The sequence below is a fragment of the Ziziphus jujuba genome, chromosome 12, assembly GCF_031755915.1.
Source record: "Ziziphus jujuba cultivar Dongzao chromosome 12, ASM3175591v1".
In the NCBI taxonomy this organism is placed as follows: Eukaryota; Viridiplantae; Streptophyta; class Magnoliopsida; order Rosales; family Rhamnaceae; genus Ziziphus; species Ziziphus jujuba.
The window spans coordinates 22932442-22951887 of NC_083390.1; the positions used below are offsets into that span (position 1 = coordinate 22932442).

General features: G+C 31.1%; 2 protein-coding genes across 2 annotated transcripts; one reads left to right on the forward strand and one right to left on the reverse strand.

Annotated features, from left to right (window-relative positions):
* The first annotated feature begins 1162 nt into the window (after positions 1 to 1162).
* LOC107429548 (uncharacterized) lies at positions 1163 to 2990 on the forward strand. Its single transcript, XM_016040260.4, has one exon. It carries the CDS (start codon positions 1331 to 1333, stop codon positions 2864 to 2866), a length of 1536 nt encoding a protein of 511 aa, XP_015895746.3. The 5' UTR covers positions 1163 to 1330; the 3' UTR covers positions 2867 to 2990.
* Positions 2991 to 9065: 6075 nt separating this feature from the next.
* LOC107429557 (uncharacterized) lies at positions 9066 to 13287 on the reverse strand. Its single transcript, XM_016040268.4, has 7 exons — positions 13124 to 13287; positions 11399 to 11461; positions 11227 to 11306; positions 10543 to 10651; positions 10081 to 10240; positions 9722 to 9885; positions 9066 to 9599 (listed from the first exon to the last, which is right to left on the reverse strand). The coding sequence occupies exons 1-7, from the start codon at positions 13124 to 13126 to the stop codon at positions 9240 to 9242; spliced, it is 939 nt and encodes a 312-aa protein (XP_015895754.1). The 5' UTR covers positions 13127 to 13287; the 3' UTR covers positions 9066 to 9239.
* Between the last annotated feature and the right edge of the window lie 6159 nt (positions 13288 to 19446).

A 19446-nucleotide genomic window follows, 5' to 3' on the forward strand; every position in this document is an offset into this window, starting at 1 on the left:
GAGGCAAAAGCAATTTACAAATTTAAAAATTAGTTAGCAATTATACAAAATAATTAGTTGGTCGCTATACAAAAATAAGTACACGGATATAAAATATCAAAATATTTATCAAAAATATTATTTAAATAATATATATATATATATATCAATATATTATTTGTTAATATATTCATATCATTTAAATATAAATAAATTAATTAAAAAACAAATTAATTATATATTACTACTTATTTGATAAAAAAAATATAATAGATATTTTGCCAAATGTAGTATTATTGAAATAAATATATAAGAGATAGCAATATATAAAGATGAAAGAGGGTGATGAATTATGAAGATAGTCAGAGAAGTTGAAAGTGACAGTTGGTCACCCAGTCAAAGCAAGCGTAGCCTTCCATGGCGGTAAAAGAGACACTATCTATCTATCTATCTCTATATGTGTATATATATAAATAATAGTACATATACCCTTCTCTCTGTTGCATTCATCATATATTTGTCCTCTCTCTTTTTATTTTTTTTCTTTTTCCTTTTTTCTCTTTCTGATCCCCTATATCTATCTAGGAAACCTAGATGACCAATTTCTGCCTTCAAATTCTCTAATATATAGATGCCTCTTTTTAGCTCTCATAGCTTGATGCTGATATATGATCAGTCTTCTTCTTCCTTCTTCTTCATCTTCTTCTTCTTAGAGAGAGAGGGAGGGGACAAAAAAAAAAAAAAAAAAAAAAAAAAAAGGAAAAAAGGAAAGGTTGCTTTCAGACTTCCATTTCACGTGATGTGTCAACCTCACAACCCATATAGCTAGCTCTTCTTCTTCCCTACTTATAACCCTACTTTCTCTGTGTCTGTCTCTCTCTCCTAATTAGCTTTACTTTTTTCCTCTAAAAGAATTAGTGTGAAAAAATGATGGTGGTCTTCTTTTTCTGCAATAAATAGTAGTATAAGCTAGTAAAGCTATCTATAATTTCCAGGTTTTCCAGATCTAAAACTCAAAAATAAAAAATAATAATAATAATAAATAAATACCCAAAAACCCCAACCTTCTCAGGTGGTGAATTTACATTTAGACATACCTACTATATATATATATATAGATAGATATAGGCAAATTAACACAATAATTATTACTATTATCATCTTGCTTTTTTATTTTTTGGGGGGAGGGTAGGGGTTTTCATTACTGTTTTTGCAATGAATTTCCTCATCTAGCACTAATTTAGAGCCCAGAGTGAAGTTTTTTCTTTATCTTTAAAAAAAAAAAAAAAAAGAAAAAAAAATCTGCCTCAAAAATTGTTATTCTATTTAGAGCTACAAATATAGATCCTCCATGTTTCCTAATAGCAGCAATGTTTACAACCCTTTTCCAAACATCATCAATAGCAACCACCATTCCAATATCACACCTGAAAGTAACTTTTCAATGACTTGTACTAGTGATCATGGAAACGCTATAAACTTCCACACACTAATTGATCATCATCAACATGAATATGATGATTATGATGATGGGTTACTTCTAAGCCATTTGCTGTCTCAACAGCAACTCTTGTTGTCTCCTCAACCCGATCATCAGATTGAAGAAGATCATAGCTTCAACATCTCTAAAGATCAGTTAGAAGCGGATGCGAACACAAAAGGGTTTTCGATGATGATGAAGAAGAAAACTAGTAAGAGCGAAGGCCAAAGCCGTCGAAAGAGAACAGGGAAGAAAGACAGGCACAGCAAGATTTGCACGGCACAAGGTCCGCGAGATCGGAGAATGAGGCTTTCTCTTCAGATTGCTCGGAAGTTCTTCGATCTTCAAGATATGTTAGGGTTTGACAAAGCTAGCAAAACCATCGAGTGGCTGTTTCTCAAGTCGAAATCCGCCATAAAAGAGCTCAAGGAGAATGTTGTTCCACCAACACCGCAAGGAAAGCAAAACTGCCAGAGCTCATCTACCACTTCGGAGATCAGCGAAGTATTGTCGGCGAGGACTATTGAGATTATTGATGCTGCTGATGATAGAGAAGAAAACGGAAAGGAGAAAAAGAAGAGGAAAAAATTATGTTATAAGGTTGGGAAGGAATCTAGGGAAAAAGCAAGAGAAAGAGCCAGAGAAAGAACAAGAGAGAAGATGAAGATCCGATCGGAAAATGGTGGTATTGAAAGATCGAAAGAAATGAATCATCGTCATTATGATAATTCTCTGAAAATGGTGTGTGAAGCTCATCATGACCAAGATCAACCGGTTAATATTGATGAATTAGCAGCAGTAGGTGATGATGATAAGGTGCATGTCATGAATTATCCGAATTGTTGTGTGCAAGGGGATCTTATGAGGGGATCCTCAAGATCAAGATCATCATCATCTGTGATTTGTGATTATTTGCAAGAAATTGGAGTGACAAGTAGTGGTGGGGCAAATTCCGAGGAAGATTTTCTCGGTAATTTTCCTGGAAATTGGGACACTAGTAATGCTAAAACGCAGTCTTTTAGCTGCACAATCACAAACGCCAAACGGTTTACAGCAGCAGCAGCAGCAGCAGGAGGTAACCAACTTTGTTGTCCAATTTACTCGACCAATTTCTCGGATATCCAAGAGGAAAAACCGAGTAATAATTATTCAATTGTTTTCCCAAACCCTTGTTCAATTTTTGTGAATCAATCAGACCATCATATTCAAACCCAAGAACAAAACCCTAATTTTGACAATACCAGTCCAATTTTCTTGACCGGTTTAATTGCTCAAGATCAGCAGCAAAACCACCCAAGTTCAAATTTGTTGACCAACTCTAATATTTTATGGCAGTCTCAAATCCTTGAAAACCAATATTTCTCTTGCAACCCTATAATCTCCAACAAAAATCATATTTCATATTGAAATACTGCAGAAGTTTGGACGGACTAGTCCACGAACAGGACAAAAAAAATTTGTGTGTTTTTGGGAGGATGAGTCTTTTTAATTTCTATATATTTGAATGTTATATAAATCGTCAATGATTTAATTGCCGAGTTTGATATGAAATTGTTGTTGTTTTGTTTGAATTTGAAATTATGAGAATTTGTAGCTCTATTTTTATCAGACATCATATTCCTTTCTTCTTCTTCCTTTTTTTTTTTTTTTTTTTTTTTCTCCCTTTTCTTTCTTTCTTTCTTTCTTTGTTTATTTCTCTTGACAAGAATCAAACATCATGTTCATTTTTTACATATTACTCAATATTATATAATATATATTATCAAATACAAATATTTATCTCTTCTAAAGGATCTTATCTGGCAATTGATTCTCTCTCTCTCTCTCTCTCTCTATATATATATATATATAGATCAATAATAATTATTGAGATTAATCAAGGAAAAATGAGCTTGTAATTTCCATGTGCGTCAACCTAAGAGGAGAGTGTTGTGATGCATTTTTCAACTATAAGGTGGACTGCAAGTAAACATAATTGGAAGGAGAAGAAAAGAAGAATGCAGCCAGAGTTTTTAGTCTTGTTTTGTTTTTGTTTTTGTTTTTCGTTTTTTTTTTATTTTTATTTTTTTGGGTGAAAGTGGATGCAGCAAGAGTTAGACAAACACAGACACACATACAAACTTTTGTTACTTTTAGAAAGATCAATCTGATGGTTGATGAAGTAGAACCGCATATATGTATATATATATATATATATATTTTAACAAGCATGCATTATGTAGAATGATAAGTATTAATTTTCCTTTTCATTAATTTCTTTATGTTCTTTCTAAATAAGTCATGGACGAGGCACTTTTATTTTGGGTAAATTCATTGACAAGGCATTTCTACATACATTTCTATGTGAAAGCGTATTTTGGAGAGTTTGACATCATAGGCCGATAATCAGTGCTTCCATTGCAGCTGGGATAGGACTTCTCACACTATCTATATATGTACCTTTGTCAGTCAAATATCCAGGTGGTAGAGAGCAAACTTATTTACAAAATATTTTAATATAAATACATCCTTTTTTCTTATTATTATTATTATTTTTTATCATCCAACGAGCTTGTGATTTAATATGAAAGGAAAATTTACAAAATTAATATGTATACACTTTATATATATATATATATATATATATATATGTATATATGTATATAAGAACAAGGAATTTTTAATTTCTATTTTGTGGCCAGAAATATTCATATACAAATTTTGCTATCTGTGCCGAAAGAGAGAATTTTATGAGCTAGAACCAAAATTTCTTCTTACCTAACATCAACAGCTGTTTTGTACCTCTGGTTTTAAACTATAAATGCTGAAACAGTTATTTCTAGCTGGAGGCAGAATATTTTTAATGAATCGTTTTGTAACTAGTTAATAAGTGCTGTCATGTACTAAAAAAGAATAAAAAATATTTTTCTATTTTTTTTTTTTAAAAAAAAGTGTTTCACAAATCCTAATTTTATGTTCCTAATTTTATATGCAATTATAGTGTCATTCAACCATTTAACATGAATTCTCTTCTATCTATTGCTAATGCGATTCAAGAAGATATATATATATATATATATAACAAATACATGACAAATATATTTATACATCCTTGTATGCACGTAAATGTCTAAGTATTGGAAAGAAAGAAAATAAATAAATAAATAAAAAAACCTAGAAGAAAATTTCGAGTTTGCCAAACATATCTCTTTCTATATATAGACAAGTGTGCTAGTTCCGTTCATCCATGTTAAAGAGCGCGGGTTCGAGTCTATGGGTGGGGACCTAGGGGGAGAAGAAAAAAAAAAAAAAAAAAACTCTTTCTATATAGATAGGGATCTATCTCTCAACCTAAAGGGATTTGACCGATGATTATATTAAACGGTAGAGAAGTGGGCAAGTGTTTAATTAGTACTAAAAAGGTCTAAACTTTCCATTTGATAGTTATGGCTATGAGACTTTTGGTTAAGACTCATCTTTTATCAAAAAGTATTTTTGTCAAAGCATATTATATATCAGTACATATATATATGTCCGGTCCGGTTACAATAAATTTACTTGGAACAAGAGAATGGGGCGTGTGGTGTAGGAAGCATATTACTAGACCAATGTCACTTAATAAAGCATATTTATAGATCTTATACAATATTTTTGGGTAATTTTATGTACAAGCTACCTTTAGTTAAACTCTTGAAAACATATACTGTAACAAGTTACTATTATGTTAACTGTTCTCAACCGAAAGAAAAAAAAAAATGTAACAGAGAAAAGAAGAGGGAAAAAAAAAAAAAAAAAAGAAGAAAACTTGTCGTTTATTATGTTATTTGGAGCTCAGAATCATCCAACGAAAAGAAAGACAACCTTGCATTAAATATATATATATATATATATGTATGTATATTATCTCATTTATTTTTCTATATAATTTCTCTTGCATCCAAAATTAACAAAAACTTATCTGGTCTGGTTAATTCTTACCTTCTACCTAATATTTTAACATCAATTTTACAAGTTGTCATTTTTTTTTTTTTTAACTATCCTTATCTTTTCCTTTCCTTGGGGAAGTCATACAGGGCATGAAAGTATTCTATCACATTCGACCAAAAAAAAAGAAAAAAAAAAAAATGAAGAAGAAGAAGAAGAAAGAAAGAAAGGGACTTGGATAATGGTACATACATAATATTGGATAAAATAATTTTCTCGTTTTTTCAGTTTTTCGGGTATTTGAATAAAGTCACAAATGGGACTCGGCACATTTATATAGCAGGATATCCTTGTACGTAACTATTACCACAAAAAATAAAATTAAAAAAAAGATAATAATAATAATAATAAAAATATTTCGAATATCTTTGTCAACTTCAAAGGAACCATATATCAAATAATTGCACCAACTAATATATCAAATAATTGAACCAACTACCAAAATTTCAAATCATATGTATCTCTCATCAGTTGCACGCATGTAGAAAAGGGGTTAACTTTGAGAAAGACACACTCATCATTCAATGATGCTATCATGAACTTTCAGAATTATGAAAATGATCTAATTTTAAATATATATATATATATATGTTAATTATATTACCTCATATATATACCGTTAATTAAGCTGACATAAATTGAGAGAAATTAATCCAGCTAAATTAATTCTTTCTCCATCTAAACTAAAGAAAATGAGAATTTCACAGGTTAAACCCAAAACCTAAAAGTATATTCGTAGCAGTTGTACGACAATGAAAAAATTTACAGAAAAAATTGACCCATTTCACAATTCCAGTAGGTTTATATCTTTTCTTTTTTTTCTTTTTTTTTTTCCATAATTCGCACAAGAAATTCCATGACGGGACATATTTTTTAAGAACAAGTCAAAATTATATTATTGCATGCAGCACTACTGTCCTCCAACCAAAAAACTAGAAAACTGCACAAAGTGTTTTCAAAAAGCAGAGCTGCAGAAGCTGAAAGTGAAAGATGTAACAGTAACTGTAGTCTTACCATACTAACGTTATAAAGAGAAAGCGAAACTGGGAATTTACTCAGCAATGTGGGTCCGTACAAATTTAACCTGTATATAAATATAAAAGAATCCACTTTTAAATAACTTTGTATTAATAACATTCACTTCTCTCTCACAACAGTCACAATAATAACCAGAAAAGCACGAGGAAAAAGTACAACAATTAATTAATAAAACAAGGAATTAATTAGTCTATCTCTCAAAAAAGAAAAAGAAAAAAAAGAAAAAAAAAAGGGGAAACAAAGAAAAATTCATGAACAAAATCAAATTATTAATCAGCACTCGTTAAGAAACTCTGAATCACAGAGAGAGAGAGAGAGAGAGAGAGAGAGAGAGAGAGAGAGAACCTGTGCGAAAGTAGGATGAATACGATTAGGTTTAACCGAGATAGAGTGGTGATGGATCATGTGGAATGGCTTGCAGTGATCTATCTAGGCCCTTTTAAACTAGCCACAACCATATCTCCATTGCCCAAGAAGGAATTACATAGAAACCAAAAGTACAAAGAAGCAAATGCCATTCCATATCCTCTCACAATCACACTGAAATAGACTGTTCAGAGACTAGAAAATTAAAAAGAAAACATTTTTACATAATCGTTAATGGCTGACTTGCAACTACTTAATAAAGACAGCAAGAGACAAAGAGAGAGAAAGATCTATCATCAATTCATCATCTAGAAGCCAACTACCAATGAGATGGAATAGCAAATTAAATAAACCCCAAATGATGGCATATAGCACTTGATCATATATATAAACATAAAGATCAGCTTTCTTCGTCACCAATTTCTTCACAAGATGAATTAGTGTGGATTTGCTTTGCTTTATTTTACTGAGTTTTGGTGATCTTTATGGCAGTCTTAGGTAGAGTTTTAGGAGGCCTATATATTATTATTATTATTATTATCACCTACAGGTTGTACCAAAGAAAAATGCTTTTTTTTTGTTTTTTTTTGTTTTTTCGTTTTTTTTGTTTTTTAAAGTTGTTGATGGTTCATAAACTTAACAAGACCCAGTAAGTATCACTCAATAAAAAACAGAATTCTCTTGCAGAAACAGAGTACAGAGATATAGAATAGAAAGGAAGGAGTGGTGGAATCCAGACTACTGAGGTGAAGTAGAATAGATATAGGAAGACGTACAAAATAGCCTTATATATCTATATATTTTGATCTTAGCTTAGGTCTATGGACTCTGATACTCTTTTTGAACCATTTCAGACCGAGATGTGAAGTGGCCGAAACCTATACCTATTCATTCCACTCTTTGTTTTGTGTGTATATGTAGATTTAATCAAATACACGTATGCCCATTTTGTTTTTTCTTAAGTAATTATTCTGACTACTTTTGCTTCTTGTAGTTTTTCCATTTGCTATTGAGCAATGACCTATTATTAGTTTGAATGTTCAGGAGGCTTTGTCGCTTGGGTTTGCAAAATCTTTTAAGTTATAAAAAAATAAATAAACAAATAAAAATAAACTAGCTGTTATAATGGTGTATCCATAGAGAGATAGATGGTTAGATACAGATTCCCCCAGCTATATACCTAATGCATGGTTACTACTATGTACTTTTTCAATGCAACAAGACCAGGATATCCTTATCTACCAACAAGGCATTAACACGTTCCCATTGACTGCCACTGACAGATTTTATTTCAGTTGCTGGAATCTCTTGCACGCATATATGTAGCTATTATAGCCAGTAGGAATTTCTCACTCATGCGAGGAATATAGGCAAACTCTGTTTTCCCGGTTCATAAACCCAACTCATACTCGACGGTCATGTGAATACAATTATATTGTTCTCTATATTCATCATGAAAAAATAAAAAAAATGATATGGTTTTTCTATATTGTTGTTAGTGTGATAAATTGCACTACAAGTACAGATAGAACTTAGTTTCCAGGGATATATATAAATATATATTTTGGTAATATTGATTTCCAGAGATATGTGTGTGTATACCAGCGAGTGGGTTTGTTTATGGTTTATACGTGGTTCGCATAGTTCATGAGCCTGATATATTCCTAATTCTATTCAGCAAAAATATATATATTCCCAACTCTTAACTATACAATGTCCCACATTCCTCGTGTCTAGGTTCCAAGACCTTGAGCGCATATATACCTTACACAGAAATATTATAATAGTTATTTGACTGGACTGAGACTTCTTTCTTTGTCATGAACTTTATAGACAGCACTACTGACACCCATATAAATATTTTATATACATACAAAACACATGACAGCCTTATCTTCTTCCAAGGTAGGTCTAGATAATTAAATTACAAAGAGAGCAATATTTTTTCCCAAACACATACTGGACGACCCTCCCCTGGTGGGAGTCCTTTTGGCGTCGTTTCGCAATGAAATTTATTTTCATCAAAACATAAAAAAAGAGACTGTACGAAACACCAATGATTTTGGACCTTTAACACTAAGGCACTTCCATCTCTAAGCATCTTTAGCGGTTTAAATAATCAAAACTTCATTTTCTACATGAGAAAGGCCGGAGAAATCCCCAAAAAAAAAAAAAAAAAAAAAATCCCCACTCAGAATGCATCCCTATGATTCATTAGTTTCTGCTTATGAAAGCCATGTAAAAACATAATATAATACAAGCGACATATTCAATCTGAAAGTAAATTATTTACAATGATATCTTTCATCTGTTTATCAATTTGATTCAAGAAAAGTTTATTTGAACATTATATTGTTTATACAAGCTACATAGGTAACATTCCTAAAGTTGAAATTTGGAGGGAAGTTAAAACTTAGGAGTGTCTGCCTGTGATAGAAATACCCTTTTGCTTTCTGGAAGGAACAGCGCCTTGTGACCATGCTGATGGCTTGAATCCCCCTACAAGTAAATTGGAAGCTGCTGCGGCACTTATTTTCCTTCTCTTGGATTCCAATTCCAATTGTTTATTAGAAGTGGAAGAACCAGATTGCCTGGGAAATATCGAAGAAGCTTGGATCAAAGCCCGCTTGTTCTTCCTATTTTTCTCAAATTTTGAGGAGAACTTTACATGTGCAGCAGCAGCAGTATCCTCTTTAGCAGCAGGCAGTAGTCTTATGCCAAGGCCCATTTTCTTAGATGCAGACTCTTCTTCAGCAACTCTTTTCTTTTGACCCTGAAAGACAAGTTGGAAATGGATTAGAATTTGTTACTATTTTTTATTCTAAAAACTCATAATAGCCAATTTCTTTACATTAAACATTTATTTAGAGAAAATTTCGATCAGCTACAACATACCCTAAGTTGGGCTCGGAGCGCTTTATTAAGGGAATAGTCATCTGAGTGCCTGGCATCAGAGAATCTCTGTAGGCGCACTAAAACTGGCTCTGCTTCTTTCTTCTTCTTCAAATCCTCTTCTTGGTGTTCAAGACGGTAAAAAGGATCCGCTAGCTTACCTCTTTCTGGAAAACAAAAAACAAATTAAAAACATGTAAACCATTCAACGAGTACTAATTGGTTGTATAACAGAGATATCAAAATAAACATTTTCTTTTTGTCAATTTGGTTTTGGCCAAGATGAAATTGACATCTAAAATGCAAATTCACTCCAAACAATTTCCATGACACAGAAAAAAGTCAACAAAATCAAAACAAACCTTCATCAGCAGGTAGTGCAAAGGTTTCAGCATCCTCAATGTCATACTCCTCAGTCTTTTTTGTCGCACCACTGATAATAACATACTCACAATTCTTTGGATCTGTTTGAATAACAATCTCATGTTTACAGCACGCAGACTTCATAGTAAAGCTCCATATCTAAAGGAAAGAACATATTCACAGTTAGTAACTAATTGGTAAAAGACAACTTGAGATGAAAGACAGTAAACGCACACACATGATCTATGAAACACGAGGTAGCTAAACTAATAAAAATATAAAATATTCTGCACCAGTTTAGATTAAAAGAAAAAATATACTGATAATAATTAGTCCACACCAGTGTATTCTGAAAAGACCAATATGATTAATAGAATCCTAGCCTAAAACAACTCATAGGTTTTGCATTCTTGAATCAACAGTTAGTTATCACAGTATCAGTAGTCTGCTGCACAACATACCTTTGTAGAATAGTAATTTCCCACTTGCTTCTTTTCTGCATTGAATCGAACACCCTTTGCAATCATGGAATTGCATCCACCACACCATATGTTAAAAGGCATCTCAAACCTGAAATGACAAAATTAATAATATTAACAACAAATTAGCAATTCAAGTTTGGTTTCTCTTTGTTTACTTCTAAGATTTTGCAACACAAGGAGACCTTGTACTTCCTCCCAGCATTCATTCTCTTAACAGAATGTAAAAAAATATAAAATATATTTTTAAAAAAAAAAGAAAAAAACCTTTTTGAACAACCATGGAACATCTAATAACCACACTCTTTACAATTTCATCCTTCACAAGCAATAACTAACAGAGGAATTACTGAATAATATAAACCTTTCCAATAACAAGACAGCTTTTTGAGTTACATTTGAAGAGAGAGAAGGGGGGGGAGAGAGAGAGAGAGAGAAGCGAAGAGAGGAAGAGAGGGGGGGGGGGGGGGGGGGGAAGAAAAGAAAAAACCTTTTTGAACAACCATGGGACATTTAATAATCATATTCTTTGACAATTTCATCCTTCACAAGCAATAACCAACAGAGGGATTACTAAATATAATGTAAACATTTCCAGTAACAAGATAGCTTTTTGAGTTACATTTGTACCATCAAATGACAAATGAATAGTGTGTGCTTAGTTACCTTATGATCAAGATACCCTGGTCAAGTTTTCTTGCTCTCTCCCTTAAAGCATGTTGACCATGAAACTTGTTCAAAGAACCCTAAACATAAAAAGCGATGTCAGTATCCAAAACATTGGACAAACATAAACCGCTGTAACAACATTAAAAAGCAGGGTAAGAGGAAAGCATACCTGATTTGGGGTCCATTCTGGGGGATAGTAAAAGTTGTCTGCCCTTGCAGCTGCTAGCGAAGACTGTAAAAATCCAAATAAAGTAATTAGCAAATTGGATGAAATTATTATTACGAAAAAGGGGAAGAAACACCAGAAAAAATAACAGAAAACTGAAGTTCCATATCACACATTAACAATCACGTACATGAACCATTTCCTCCAATATCTTTGCTCATAAAGAACACAGTTTCTAAATTCACTTACTCTTCTACAAGCACTCTGTGACATTACAGAGCTTGTTTATTCAACAGATCATATTGGTCTTATATTTTAGCTCAACAACCACAGAAAGAAGTCATCAAAAGTGAATCAAAATTCCTTAAAATTTTAATTTTCCCTTTCATAAAGTATAGAATCCAATTTCAGTCTTGCCTACATTAATTCAAGCTATAGGGTTGACAGAAACTGGAAAAGTTTTGTTATGCCACCAGGGTGAGAGTCGTTGCTAAAAGATATTCTTTTGCTGTTGTTACTTTTTACTTTTAAACATTTTTATAAAGAATTAATTGATCCCCTTTTTTGGGTTAAGACTTAGAAAAGTAGAGCTTAAAGCTTACGGCTTAAAATTTCTATCCAGGTATATGTTCCCTTGCATTCATTCATAATGCACAGTTTCTTAATTCATTAATTCAAATAGACAGAATTGTATATTTCTCCACAGGGTCACCCCAAATGCATATTCAAGAAACGGAATCACGGTTCAAAAAAATTGGAGAACTGTGAGGTGATATATAAGAAGGAGAGCAAGTAGACTCTAAAGGAGTCTCTGTATCTATTCCGGGGTTGCAAAAGAGCAAGGTAGCTTCAGCAATTAAGAAATCTTCGCTTTCTAACAATAGACCTCCACTACAATGACATCATCCTCTAGTTTATGCATGAATGTTGGCAAATGGAAATCAGTGAATTAGGTGTAATGTCAGAGTTGAGAGAGGACATGTAGGGTCATGTAGTGGGACAAGCCATGTAGTGGGACAAGACAATGAAATTTAGTTTCACTATACAACAGTTAAAAATCACTCAAAAATAGCACATTTGGAAAGAACAAATAGATCTTGCATAACAAAATGCACTCCCTAGGAAATCTTAGAAGTAACGCAATCACAACTCCCTAACTATAGAATGGCCATGAGAGCTTCCAAGTTGCAAATAAGCCAATCCCATTAAGGAACCGTCAAATCTACACAAATTACAACTGTGCTATGAAAAAGAACATCACCGAAACTCTCATCCTGAGAAGGACCGCAATGCCCTAACTGTTATGACGCTGAAATTGCTTCCTATTTCTATAAGATTGATGATATTTAAGATATTCGAACATAGACAGCTCGTGAGAAGCTAAATTCATCAAAAAAAAAAAAGCAGCTGATAAAAATTATTCCTATTTAATCATAAAATATTCAGAAAAAAAAATCCTTAGGCATATCAAATTCAATGAAAATTAACAATTTTCCATAATTAAGAGGGTAGAAAATAGAAATAAAATTATCAAACAGAGAAACCAAACACCATCATCTTCACTAAGAAATCCTATCGATAATCATGCAATTGATTGAAGAAAACCCTAGAAATCATCGCCATAAAACTCAATATGAAAATTTAAAAAAAAAAAAAAAATAGCAATCGAGGAAAAGAAACCTAATCGATGAATTGAAAAAGAAATCGGAAGGATCAGGGTGTGCCTACCATTGTCGGTTGTTATAGGATTACGATGCTCCGATTTCCGAGGGTCGGGGTTATCGTCGCCGGAGAACTGTATCAACAATCCGATCAGTCTGTTCGCCGAGCCAATTCAATCTTTTTTTTTTTTTTTTTTTTTTTTTGGGGAGTCTGTCGCTTTTGTGAAGAAAAACCGAGGAGAAAAAGCCCCTTCTCTTTTCTTGTACGCGCTTTTTCACATTTTATCGTTAATCCTAATAAAGCGGTGCCGTTTCATCTGATGACATATTTTTGCGCCTGATCTACACGAACTAACGATGTAAGCCCAAAACTATTAACCCAACCTGACAGTTTAGTGTAAACAGGGGGTAAAAAAATATAAAAAATAAATCCCCAACACCAGAAAATAAAAAATAAAAAATATTTTTATGAAAAAAAAATTAGAAAAATAAAAACTTACACCAAAAAAAAAAAAAAAAAAGAACAGGAGAAAAAAATTATTTATTACAAGGGTATGATGAGGGCACCCCACCAGCCTAGTTGTAAAATTCCTGTTTTACTATTTTTTTTTTCTTTTTTAATTATTACTATTTTCAGTCAGGTATAATTATAAGGCCCTATTCTATCTTATGACATGCATATACATATAATTACTTTATAATTCCTTATAAACAAAATGTCATTACATGTTTTTTGCCCGTTTAGGAGTTCAAAATTGAACTGGTTTAGCTGCGATTGGACTATAATTAACGTAATATAGTCTCTCTCTTTTTTTTTTTTTTTTACAATTTATTCCCTTCCAATCCAAATTCTAAATAGAAAAAAAAAAAAAAAAACTAATCTATCATAATCGAATCCAAAATTCAAAAGGAAATATATTGTGTTTTTTAATATATTGTAAGACCATGGTTTTTCAGGTGCCATAAAAATAAAATAAAATATTTGCAAGGGAAAAAAACCGTCTTGTCCAAGGAAAAGAAGTGGCATGATAAGGGACATTCGATGGACCCAAAATAATGAACAATTTAAAAAAAAAAAAAAGAAAAAGCCGAAAATCCACAACAAAAACCATTAGGCTTCTCAACGAAGTTACAATTAAAAAACAACCAAGTCAGGTAAGTCTTCAAAAACTAAATGAATAAAAGTAAAAGAAGTAAGTAATATATATTAGCGTGTCAATAAAATGTACTCGGTATGATTATGATAAATAAAGCCCTTATCTTTAAATTGATAATATCTCCAACAATAACAATATTATTAATAAGTACTTAAGTACTACATTAATTATGTTCATCTAAAAAAAAAAGTACTGCATTAATTATAAAGTTAACATCTTCAAAATATCATGGAATTCTTCTTTTAATTTGAATACAATCATAATTAAGCTTAATAATACAAAATAATTAGATGCTAATATTTCCAATGAGCGTTTCAAGTTATTGATGTGAGTTTCTCAATTAAATTGTTTTCATTCTTTCTTATATATATAATTATAGGGTTTACTTTAACATCTGTTTGCCTTCAAACTTACCTCTCTATACTATGGTCCCAAAATTAGAATTGGTCAATTTACTAATTAAACCTTTTATTAAATAATGCATATAAAAGGACAATTATTGGCCTAAATATTGCATTCTAATTTTCTACAAATTTCGCACTGATGCCTCTTGGTGGACATTAAAATTTGTCACTGATATAAATTATTGATAAGTTAAATTAAGAGGTATAAGTTGACCAAAATTTTTTAATTAATTTGACCGAAATGCAAAATTCAAAAAGACCCTGTACATCGAGTAAATTTTTGTTAAGTTACATGTTGGAGCTAGATAGACCCACACTTTGCACTTATTTATTCAATTATTTTTTATTTTTTATTTTTTTGGGGCGATATAGAGGAAATTAATTAAAGAAATGTACTTTAATTTCTCCATAAAGAAAAAGAGAAAGAAAAGTTCATGTTCACTCTTTCCAATACAATTAATTCTTTGTCCCTCATCATTTTCTTAATTTCTTTTTTCCTAAATAGTTTATGGATTGCTTTTGTCCATAGAAATCGTAGATTGCATATAATATATTCTTCTTCTCTCTCTAGTACTTTATTTATAGTTGCAATTCACTCAAAACCAGGTATGGGTGAGCTTCCTTTTACTACTATATTAGAGAGAGAGTAAAAGAGGTTGACATTCTTACATTCTACCTTTGCCTCAAAAAAACGATATTATATAAAAATATTAATCAAACATAAACATGATTCCAGGTTTGACAAATTGGATATTATTACCTTTTATATTGCTTTATTTCCAAGGAACTTTCATTGGGAAAAAGAGTCTTTCTCTTTAATTTCTCTCTCAGCATTAAAAACCTACAGCGTAAAAAGGTACTCCCAAAGTCTCATACTAATTTGAGAGCCAAAGAAAAACAACACCCCCATAATTTTCAACCATTTCTTTTTTAATCATATTTGAATATCTCGATTTTATAATGTAAAAAAAATTAAAATGAGATGTAAATTAACAATTTATTCTGATTGATTTACATATTTTTATTTTGTAAAATTAAGATATTATAATGTGATTACAGCTGCTTTTATATAATTATATATTATATATACCTTTTATATATATATATATATATATACATATTAATCCCATTGTAGATGGTTTTTCAAGCTGGCAAAAACACTCCCAAAAAATTCTTTCATCTACTAAACAACTTCTTCTTTCCTCCATTAATTCACTTCCTCTCCTTTCATATATTTTCCACTGCTCCATGCTTCCCCTTCTTCTTCCTTTTCTCATTGTCCTTCTCTTCCGCCATGGCCTTGAAATTTTCTCATGTACTATTCATCATTCTATGGCTCTCTCTTCTCTTGTTGTTTCGTGAATTCTACAACTTCAAGTACTCCAAGATCATCAACACCACCACCAAACAAAGCAACACCATCACTACCACATCACACTTTTCTTCTCACCACCCTTTGATCAGCAGAAAAGTTCTAGCAAGCAATTTTGACTTCACCCCATTTCTTAATCATCATCACGATCATCATCACCAGCAACAAAAAGAAAAACACCATAATAGGAAAGCTTCACCAGACAAGCAGCAGCAGGAGCCGGCGGCCGCTGATGAAGATCAAAGTGAGATTGATCCACGGTATGGTGTCGAAAAACGACGTGTCCCCACTGGTCCAAATCCTTTGCACCATTGATGGAAGGAAAGAAAAGAAGCAAGGAAAATGGTTAGTGGGGAACTAGATTTCATTATTTTGTATGATGTGTTTTTTTTTTTTTTTTTCCCCCTAGAAAAAAAACCATGACTATTGCTTACTATTGCTGTATGATACTGTGAGCATGTACATGTACTTATTACAAAATGACATTATTATAAAAAGGAGAAAATATATATGTATACACTATATGTTAAGATTAATTTTCTTATTATTAATTTTCACATCATCATGCAATATATATGCTTAGCTGATTTATAAATATTGCAGTAAAAATTAAAATAAAAAAAAATTATTTGAAGGGGTTTTGGAAAAATCTTAAAGTGATCTGGAAGAAACATGAGTAGCTGGGACGGCACGGCAAACATTTGGAGGAGATATTTGAATACACACCATAATGACATAAATTAATTGAGGTTGGTTAGTGCAAAAGCTTTTGCTTTCTTTGAAGATTATTAAAAAGCAGTGTGCACTTCACGTGATGGGTTTGGTGCCACACAAAATTGACATTTTTCTTATTCTTTGGCAATTCGCATACACCGACCTAATTTTTTAAATATATTATGTTCTTCTGCTTATGACAATTAATGTTTTTGTTTCCTATTTTTGGCAAACAAATTCTTTATTTTCAACCCTAGTAACGACTTGACGAAAAGATTATTGTCTATAATTGTTGTATTAATGTTGACATGGTGTAACAAGTTACTGATACTTCCACATGTGAGATTTACTTCATTTTGTAGATTCCATATGCTGTATATTATATTATATATAAGTGGTTTTCATATTTGGAGATCTGATATATTAATTATATGCAATCTTTCAATTTTTGAAAGATTAGTCACTTAAACTATATCTAGATTTTGTTAAAATCTAAATATCTTGATGGAAAAATTTTTGATGATTGATTACTACAAATTGTATTGAAAACTTCTCATGAAATTCAAAAATAATGGAAGAATTCAAATTCTGAACATGAAATCAGAGAATATGATCGTATTGTACGATCGAGTTTCAGAAAGTTCAGCAAAAATTTCATGATGATTACTAAACCTTGTAGTGATGTTATCTAGTGGCTAGAGGAATACAATTTCTCGTTTGGCACTAAATTTTGTCTCTTGAAAGGATAGTCCAAAAAGAAAAGAGAAAGTCGTTATATGTATACTTTATGATCATAAGCTTCTATATTAATCAACAATAATTTTTGTTATTTTTATCATTTTAATTTGAAGCTTTAATTAATTGCTATGTTGAGGGTCTTCATCGGGGAGCCCCCACAAATTGGTATAAAGAGGCAGTAGTCATTTTCCGACGTTGATAGACATTGCCGCTTGCAATAATGAAAGATTATATTAAGTGCTATGAGCTCTCAATTGTACAATTGAGTGTTGCCCAACATTGCCATCCCAATTTTGGTCTTCAATGCGAGTGACAAAGTGAGCTAGCCTCGAAAAATCATGGGAATAAAAAAATTATAAAAAAAAAAAAGAGAGAAAAAAAGGAAGAAAAGAAAGGAAAGACACATGAAGTGTTTTATCTTTGGTTTCAATCCAAATAGTAGTGCATTGATATGCATTTTTTAAAAAGTTGAAGATAGGAACAAACCCAATTTAATGTAAACCCAAATGCCAAAATGTTTAGAGTAAATAATGCTTGAAACTACTTTAGATTTGGTGGGATTGATTTGGATTCTAAAATTAATTCGAGTTGGATGTCATTGGATTGAAAATATATTAAATATCTATAAAAGATTAAATCAGTCCGCATTAATTAATTTTTATTGGGCTTGAACTTTGCCAGCCTCATATATTATTGGTGGCTGGTAGCTTTTTCATGTCTTCTATTTTATTATTATTTATTTTTTTTTTAACTGGCTTTTCCATGTCTTCTGAAGAGGTTTTGTTGTAATTTTTCCCAAGAGAATGTTAAAAGCTTCGAAATCATGTTGTAAATGTTTTTTTTTTTTTTTTTAACTAAAAATATAAAAATAAAAGAGAAACTACTGCAGTGAAATCAAATATTTATTAATTACTTCAAGAAATTAAGAATTATAGATTAAACTTAATTTATTTTCTCCTCTTTCATGGGAATGGGGGCATTTTTTTGTCATTTACAATAGAAATTGCTGCTTGGGCTTTTAAAAAAGTACTGAAATACTCGGAGGCATACTATATTTCTTGGCGTCCAGTGTAATTAAATTATTAGTGCAGAATCAAAGAACTTTAAACAAGGTTTTAAATATATGAAATTTCTATCAAAATTTTTCTAAAATTTTTGTTTTTTTAAAGGGTTAAAAAGAAATTTAAAATAAAATTTGATCATTTTTTATAAATTTTTATTGATATTCGATACTTTTTAATATTTTTATGAAAATTTTCATATTTTGAACATTTGATATTTTCATCAATATCAAAATTTTGAACCTTAACTTAAAATCCAATTTAACCTCTATATGTAGGTAAAATATGAGAGAAAATTGTCATTGGAAAATATATATATTCAAGCTTTATTAGCTTAACTAATTCATCAAAATAAATAGAGTTAGTTTAATTGATAAACCACTTATATAAGCATTTAGAATATTGTGGGTTGAAGATACCAAAATATGACAAAATTATTATAAATGATAAAAACAAAATAATTCAGCAAAAAAAAAAGAAAAGAAAAAAAGAATGAATTAATTAATTTGAATTAATAAGCTGCACGCTAAATCAATTAAATATATAGTAATCTATGTTATTCAATTGGAAACATATCTTGAAAGCAAATGACAATGTCCCAACTTTTTGTTTTTTGATTTTTTTAAATACCAATAAATTATTAATCCTTTTGTATGTAATTAATTAAACAACTTTTTATACATGTCCTTCACTCAGAGATGTCCATTATCAAAGGGGGACAATTTGTTTTCATGATTGTGATTGAGAAAGTTATTTCTAAAGTGTAAAGAAACCTTAACGCATGTTAATACATTCTTTTTGTCACCAGCATTTGCAAAGCCTTGGTCGGCATTTTCTTGGTATCATTGTTTTCATCAGCAACCTCATGAATTTGATGTGCCAACTTAGCTCCCGATCGTTGCATTCATCCTTATTAAATTAATTAATTATATATATATATAGTA